The following is a 9,020-nucleotide window of genomic DNA, read 5'->3' on the forward strand; positions in this document are numbered from 1 at the left end:
AAGAGTTAGTTTGTACTCTGATTGAGGCATTCTATTTTTTTTAATTATGTTCTTCTCTCCAAATTTACAATCAAAATATATGCAATTAGAATCATAACAATGGAAGACTGAATGGTTGATTTTTTTTCTTTACAAATTCAAAGGAAATTTTGGGGAAGAAGAAATTTTAATTTTTTTTTTTGCTGTTGCAATTGTTAAATGAGAGAAGAAGTAATTGATTTAACTTGTGGTAGTTGATTGACGGTGGTGGTGTATTTGTGGTTGTTCGTGTGGTGGCGGGAGGACTGCTTTGTGGTGGTTGATGGTGGTGGGCTATTTACCCCTCTTTCCTATTTGATTTAATTTGTGGGTTGTAATTTCAAGGGTTGGATGAGGTTTGATTGTGGTGGGTTATTTACCCCTTATGTGGTATGAGTGTTTCAGGGGACGGGGTACTGGTGGTAGAGGCTTATGGGTTTTCCATGGAGGAGGTGGGTTACGAGTTGCTTCAAGAGAGGAGGTAGATTATGGGTTATTCAGGAAGATGGGATGGTGGTGGATTTGTGTTGGTGGGAATCCAACATGGTGGGAGTGTAGTGCCAGTGTTTGAAAACGACGATGTATTAGAGTTCGAACAATGTGTTTCAAACTCCAATATTACCAAGATCGAGTGTATGAAGTTTTAGTGACAAAACAAATTACGCTATCAATGATATCAATGTTTGTAGGAGAAAATAAAGCAATCAAACGACACAAAGATTTAACGAGGTTCACCTAACTAAGGCTACGTCCTCCGGTGTGTAGTATCTCTTATATTATCAAAAGGAGTTCAAAGAACTCTCAAATATAGAGAATTACAATAGAGAAGAGATATAGGCTAGTGTTTGGCTTGGGGTATATTTTGTGGATGTATTACAATGTGAATGAGAGCTCTCTATTTATAGGAGAGGTCATACTAAATTACATTAAGTATATTAAAGCTATGAATAAATGATAATAAAACATCTCCAAGAACTTGAAGAGTCAAAAATAACATCTTAGGAGTATCAGAAACATCGCTCGACCAAAGCAGAGGCTCGCTCGGTCGAGCGGCCTGGTCGAGCGGGATACAGGAAGTGTCTGTCTGCATTCTGTCTTCTCGCTCGACCCATCCTAAAGCTCGCTCGGTCGAGCGAGCTGGTCGAGCGGGACTTCAAAGAGCTTCTGACAGAGTTGCTCGACCTTGCATTGTAGAGCATCTTGAAATAAACCTTTACACTTCTTCATTAAGTCCCGTAACTCCCATGAATAACTCATTAATTCATACCTTAATCATCATCATAAACCACAATAATCAACTTAATACACCAACTTAACACACTCATTGGATTCCAAACCCAAGAGTCACACATGAATGCACACACCAAATGTGCACTCAAGTCACACTAATCATAACAGTGTTAAATGGAGAGAATAGGAGAGATGGAGTGGTGGCAATTGGGGTGGGGAATGAGGGTGGCAATTGGGGTGGGGAGTGGGCAGGATGGTGGTGGCAGTTGGGGTGGGGAGTGGGCAAGATGGTGCTGGTAGTTAGGGTGTGCAATGGAGGCAGAGTGGTGGTAGTTGGGATTTTTTTTTAAATGAAAATATAATAGCCAATCATTTGGTGACACGTGTCACAATTGTTTATTTTAAAAAAGTAAACCTGCTACCCCAAGTTAATGCAACTTGAAAGTACTTTTAAAAAAAATTGGGTGCAAAGATCGGATTTTTCAAAAAAAATCGAAAGGTGGAATTTTTAAAAGATAACAACTTAAAGGCAGCATTTTTAAAATTAAATTTTTCAAAATTTAATTTATTAAAACATCCATCACTTTATTAGATTAACTAATAAGATGATTAAATATGAGTCAAGCATACTTCTATGTTAAAAATTGGTTTAAGTTTACAGCAGTTCAACTAAAAATTCGTTTCGGTTAAGTCGGTTGTAGCCGGATCGAGTTCGATTTCGAGCATGATTCGGGTTGGATATGACTCGGTTCGGTCACTATTATGTTCCGGTAATCTCGATTATGTTATCCTATTTTCGGTAGTCAACTGGTTCAAGTGCAACTTCGATTCGAATAATGTCGATTCAATATTCCTAAAAAAGGAACACATTCTCGAGTCGATTAACTTTTGGGTCGGGTCACATTTGAACAGCTCTAGTACTAAACATGATACTTTCTTTTCCATCCTAAACTTTTCAAATATTTAGAATGATAGCAAGGTGTTGCGACTTAGAAAGAGAATGAGATTACGACCTGGATTAACCAATGTTTGATTAAATACGAGAATTTGCAAATTTGATCTTAGAGTTGAGGATGGAAAGCTTCGAGGACCTAAAGATGGAGAAGTTATAATAGATACACCTAAAAATCTATTAATAAATAAGGATGTATCTGATTCAATTGCTTCGTACTTATAAAAACTTGTTTTATCAATCCAAACCAATCTTTCGTATATAATTTATGTAGCTCATTTTTGTATAATGTTACTCCATTCCTAGAAATTATAATATTGAAGAAATATTTAATTTTAAATTTCACTCATTATATAATTTATCATAACAAATATTTATTCTTCAAATAAACTTGAGACCAATTCTTAGAATAACCCAACAATATGTATACACAAAAATTAATAAATAGTTGAGACTTGAGAGCATCCCTAAATGTTTCCAGATCTGGTTTCAGACAGAGACAATAAGTATATGTAGTACAATGCTTTTATAAATAATAAAATTTCTTGTACAAATAAGAAGCATCGGATTCGCCTTGAGCAAAGAGTTACGAATTGGCGTCACGTTCACATAATTACATACATTCTTTGTTGGTTTTAGACATCATATATAGATTAATAATAATAATAATAATAATAATAATAATAATAATAATAATAATAATAATACTGAATATAAAATTATTTCTAATTAGATATCAAAGTTTCAGAACTATAAGATGTAATGAGTTCATAACCTGGAAAAACTACAAGTTCCAGTTTACGTTGTGGTTGTGTCTTTTATAGAAGAACATTGCACGTGTGTACCCATGCATGAACTTCTCACATGAAATTCCAAGTTCATCTATCAATATGATTTGATATGAACACCTTAATAAGATCATCAAAATTAATCATCTATTATTTTTTTGTTTATAAGAATTTTTCTTGATCCGCATTAATAATGAGCTTTCGATTTTTTGATTTACAATGGTATTTTCTTGGGGCGAAGCTAAAATTTTAAATTAGAAGGGTGGATATACTAGAAATTATTTATCAGTACCCGTTATTTGGTTATCTGAGATAGCCAACCGCGTAAGTCCCTCAAAAATGAGAAGCCTCAAATGTTGAATGGTGTTATTCCAGTTCCATTCTAAACAACATTTTTTAAGTAATTTGTTTTAAAAAATTTTTATATTTGAAATAATATAATGTTACGATACATTTTGTTTTAAATTATTTTTCTTGATAAAGTAGAAAATTTTTTATCTTTTAATATAATAAAAATGTCTCATTTTAAAAAACATTGTAAAAATAAGTAGGACCTCGCTTTGCCCCTTTTATTTACCATATAAAAACTAGTTAAATCATGAAAAGTTTAAAATCCTTTTAAATAAACTTGGCATTTATATTATTAAAATAAAAATAACACTGTTATTCATTATAGGTTGGCATTGATTTATGATTATAACAACTCGTCAAATTATTCTTCACATCTAGTGTTAATTTCTTCATTCACAACTCTAATTTATTGACCATCTTATAAAAATCCTTTCTTCATTGATGTCTAACTTCTCTACACATCTATAAATTTTTCAAAAAATAATTCTTTTTGATTACATCAGTAATTAAAAAATACTCCCCATTCTTTATTTTATTACATTATTAAAATCAAAATTGAAACATTTATATTAAAAACAAAGACAAAGAAAATACTATTAAATGGAGCATCTATACCAATATAGTAAATGTTCTATTTTCAATGATATGAATCATAGCCACTGGGTAATTTTATAGTGGTTAACTTCTAAAACCAACAATTACAATCATCTAATCTAACCATAAAAATTATTCTGATATAAAAAATGAGCCAATCATTTTTTGACAAATAGAAAGCGATTACAAATAGATTATTTAAAAAAAGAAATGACTTCTAAAAAACTCTATAAAAAAATGAATAAATTTTTTTGCCCAAAACAGAATTATAGTACTGTTATAAAATTAAACCCCACTTTAATATTATTTCCGCCAAAATTCATCTGTTAAGCATACAAAATATTTCATAGATAAATAATCAATAAACATTTATTGTCGTTAATATTAAGCAAAATAATGATTCATCATATATATATATATATAGAGGAGGGATCCAATCAGAAAGGGTTGAAAATGAGAAGGGTAAGGACTCTACACTATTGATTTCACTAAAATAAAAAAAATAATCACGATTGAGCCAAAAACACATAATTGTAAAAGTAACTATATTACACAGAAAAGTAACTATTAAATAATTTTTAAAATGTTCTTAATTTATAACATAGTATCCTTTTTTGTGTATATAGTAACAAAATAAAATCAAACAAAAATCCTTCTCATCCTTCTAATTTTAAAATCCTTCTTATTTAATCCTATATATATATATATATATATATATATATATATATATATATATATATATATATATATATATATATATATATATATATATATATATATATATATATATATATATATATATATATATATATATATATATATATATATATATATATATATATATATATATATATATATATATATATATATATTGATCAATATTAAATAATATATTTACAATTACTCTATCATATTAACAAAATTGATTTATTCTATAAAAAGTAAATACTCTTTCTGTTAATTTTTGTTTGTCGACTTTACTTTTTACACGCATTTCAAAAGCAAAGTGTGAGCCTCGATATCTCTTAGTACGCATTATAAAAAATTGTAAAAATTATATATTAAAATTCTTTGCATCAAGACGAATTTAATAAGATTCTACATTAATGTATTTTGTCTTTAATATATACTTCAAAAATCAAATGTAAATTTTTTAAACAAAAAGGAACAGAAGGAGTAGTACTGATTAATTAACAAAATGCATCAAATTTTTGTAGTTCAAAATGATTCGTTAAAATCCAAATAAAACTAATTTACATAGTAACTTATTTTTTTTTATATGGAAAAATAAGAAAAACATAAAATTCCGAAAATACTTTATTCTATCTTAATTAAATATTCTATTTGATTTTGTACACTTAACAATTTATTATATATTTCACTAATAAATATCTCTAATTGTGTATGGTATAAAATTATTAAAAATAATTTTTATAAAATTTATATAATATAAATCAAAGAAAAGTTCACTTCAGTAAATTTGAAAGAGGATGTTAGATAATTAATGGTTATTTAAAAAAATAGTAAATTACTTCTATGTGTTACCACTTTTTATAAGAGTTCTTTTGAGATATAATTCTATCTTTTCTTATTTTATTTATTTAATATTATGTATTTTTTATTTTGTGATTATTTACAAATAACTGTTATTGTTTAAGATTTTTTTAATAATTTAAGTGAGAGACTACTATACATAATCACATGATATCTGCCACTTTCATTGTACCTCCCCCCACATTCCCAACCCTACTCATCATCACACGACAACACAAAAGATTAGATTGAATCCCCAAAAGTAGCATTAGTACTCACTAATTTCTTATTATTTAATATTAACCCATCCTTAAATCAATTTCTTACTATATCTTTCCAATGTTTAACAATACATCATAAGATGCTATTTTTCCTATTCCCTACTACTACAAGAACTTTCCTCCACCTACCCTCCTTTATTCTTCTCCTAAAGCTCTAGCCTTTTTTTTCTCTCTCTCTCATAATAATATGGACTAAACTAAACAAGGCCTCAATATAACAAAAACCACCATTCCACCACCATTAACAATGGCAAAAACCTTAACTTCTCACCTCAATAAGCTCTTTTTATCTCTCCTCCTCCTTCTCCTTCATGTGGGTTGCTTCATATTCTCCTCTTCTTATTATAAGAAAAATAATTATGATCTTAATCTCCCAACTAAAAAGAGAAAATCATCTAATAATCTCTCCCCTAAAAAAGCTTTTTCCTCTTCTTGGTGTTTTATTAAAAGAGTTTTTTCCCCTTCTAATAAACGCACCAACAGCCAAACACGCCCTCCTACCCCAACTAATACTTCTACAACGACGTCGTTTTCCTCACCAAGATCATCTCAACATTCCATAGTAGTATCAATTCGTGACTCGGAGCTCCATACTCCTCCACGTAAGCGACGGGCCGGGTCAAGATCCGAGTTTGATTCCTCCCTTAATGAAAACCCGTTTTTTCCCCTTCGTAATGATATCTTTCCCTGCCCTACTTGCGGTGAAGTCTTCCTGAAACAAAGCCTTCTAGAAACCCATCAAACCATTAAACATGCGGTTTCGGAGCTCCGAGATGGTGATTCGGGTAAGAATATTGTTTGGATCATTTTTAACACGGGTTGGAATAATATCAAAGTTGATAAGCCTATTAACATCTATCGCATTTTGAAAATTCATCACTCCCAAAAAATGCTTGCAAAATTCGAGGAATTTCGCGAGGGAGTAAAGTCTAAGGCGGCACGGGCGGTTTCACGGGCCGTCGATACGGCGGCAATAAGGCGGGACGAAAGATGTATAGCCGACGGTAATGAACTGTTAAGGTTCCATTGCACGACATTTCTTTGTAACTTGGGGCAAAATGGTAATTCAGCTTTGTGTAATCAAGTTTATTGTAGTGCTTGTGGTATTATTCGGGCCGGGTTCTCAGCAAAATTAGATGGGATTTCCACTTTTGCCACTAGCTCTCGGGCCCACGATGCGATCCCTGACGACGTTGAGGCTGAGTTTGCTTTCATGAACGTCAAACGGGCCATGCTTGTTTGTCGGGTTATTGCTGGTCGGGTCGGATGTGATGTGATGGTGGTTGATAAAGAGGACCCTGGATTTGACTCGTTGGTGGGCCGGAATGTGGCAGGACCAGGTAGGATGGATGATGAAGAGCTTCTTGTTTTTAATCCACGGGCAGTACTTCCATGCTTTGTAATCGTATATTCGGTATAACTCGTATAAATAAAAGATAAAACAGATTAAGTTAGGTCGGACATTAATTTCGATATTACTGAAAGTACGATTGGAAGACATGTGAGATGATATTATGTTTAATGTCATGATAAACTCTTTTCTTATTCAAGTTGGTAGGAAGTTGTTTGACAAAAACTAAATTTACTTGTTGTAAATAATTTACAAGTAATCATTATAAGTAGTCTAGTCTCAATGTGTCATAATGTGAGTGTCTTGTTTCCTTGTGTTCTAGCATTTCAAATTTTACATTTTTCTGTGTTGCTAAGAAATTTCGTTTGGATAGTTTTGAATCCACCCAGTTTTGTTGGATAATATATATGGAATGGAAGGTAAAATTTTGGCCATGTTGATTAGTTGATGTATGAATTATATTCGCATTTTAAGTTGTCTTATTATGGCATTAATATTATTTGCTCCTTTGTTTTAATTAATTTGATATTCTTATTTTTTATTTTAGTCAATTTATTTGTTATTTTTAAAAGTATTTTTTATTTTATATTTTTTTTGATATAATTCTAATTAATTTATTTTAATAGAAGTATTTTTTTAATGTATATAGTACTCATAAATTTTTCACTAATTTTTTTTATATTTTTATTAAATTTATGGTCACCATGTCTTCTTTTACTAATTTTTATTTTGACGTTTTATAATATTTGTGGTCTCTATGTATTTTTTATTAATTTTATTTTATATTATTTAAATGTTTATGGTTTACACCTTTAATTTTATTATTATTCAATAAGTAATATCTATACTATTTAAAAGATTAATTTTTTTTAATTTATATTAACATTCGTCATGAGAATATAAGATGAGACGAAGAGGGTAAATAGTATATGGGCATATGGCTATTCCTCCCGCATGATATTTCGTATGGCAAAATATAGGTGCAATTTGTGATGTGTACTATGTTTTTTTAACTCTATTTTCTTAAATATTGTTAAACTTTTTTATTTTAAAAATGTCGGTAAATAAACAAGATTAATATAAATCAAAAAATAAATAAGAGACTGAAATGTGTAAATAAAATAAACAAAGGTATTGAACGTGTTAAAGAAATTAAGATTTAAAAGTACTTTCATTAAAAAAAAATTCGAAGAATATCAATTATAGTTTAATGATTATTCATACTTAGAATTTATTTTCTTTATAAGATCATGTTTTAATTTAGGGTGAATATTTAAAAGAAGAATAAAATTTAAAATAGGAAAACAAAAGTAATTTGAAAAGATTTTAATGTAATTTGATTGTATGACAGTATGAGATATTGAAGAATTAGTTTCCTCAATAGAGGAAGGTGAAGAACTACTTTTCCTCCATTTAAGGAAGATAATCTTCCTTTTTCATTCTTTTTTTTTTTAATTTGTTCTCACTCCATCTCTTTCACAATTAAGTCACTTACTTCATTTGCATCTATAATTACCTTAATTTATTAATTTGACTTTTTTACTATATTAAATATTTACAATCAAATGCAAACATGAGCTTGATCTTACCACTTGAAAAGATTATGTAATTAACAAAGTTAGGGCCGTGATATTAATCCTTTCAATTCCCTTTTCGTCTAAACTATCCTTGTAAAATTGTTAGTCAAACAAATAAATTTACTTCCGTTTTATTTTTCTTCATCCAAAGCATAGGCGAAACTAGAGGGACCGCGGAGGCCTGACTGGTCGAAAATATAATCCTTTATAATTTTAGTTTTGGCCCCATTTATTAATATATTATATAATTTAAAGAGTGCATAATTGTAACAAAAATTACTATATGTCATTAGTTGGGATAACATATTTGTAATCTAAGGTTAATGGATCAAACTTAAATTTAAA

General features: G+C 29.7%; 1 protein-coding gene across 1 annotated transcript; it reads left to right on the forward strand.

Moving 5' to 3' along the window:
* The first annotated feature begins 5,799 nt into the window (after window positions 1-5,799).
* Window positions 5,800-7,532, forward strand: LOC130813874 (uncharacterized). The gene has a single exon (XM_057679775.1). The coding sequence runs from the start codon at window positions 5,995-5,997 to the stop codon at window positions 7,165-7,167; it is 1,173 nt and encodes a 390-aa protein (XP_057535758.1). The 5' UTR covers window positions 5,800-5,994; the 3' UTR covers window positions 7,168-7,532.
* The last annotated feature ends 1,488 nt before the right edge of the window (window positions 7,533-9,020 follow it).

Source organism: Amaranthus tricolor, chromosome 5 (genome assembly GCF_026212465.1).
Source record: "Amaranthus tricolor cultivar Red isolate AtriRed21 chromosome 5, ASM2621246v1, whole genome shotgun sequence".
NCBI lineage: Eukaryota > Viridiplantae > Streptophyta > Magnoliopsida > Caryophyllales > Amaranthaceae > Amaranthus > Amaranthus tricolor.

What these genes read in the sequence shown, in the direction of transcription:
- LOC130813874 (XM_057679775.1), top strand. Translation starts at nt 5,995, where the DNA reads ATGGCAAAAACCTTAACTTCTCACCTCAATAAGCTCTTTTTATCTCTC.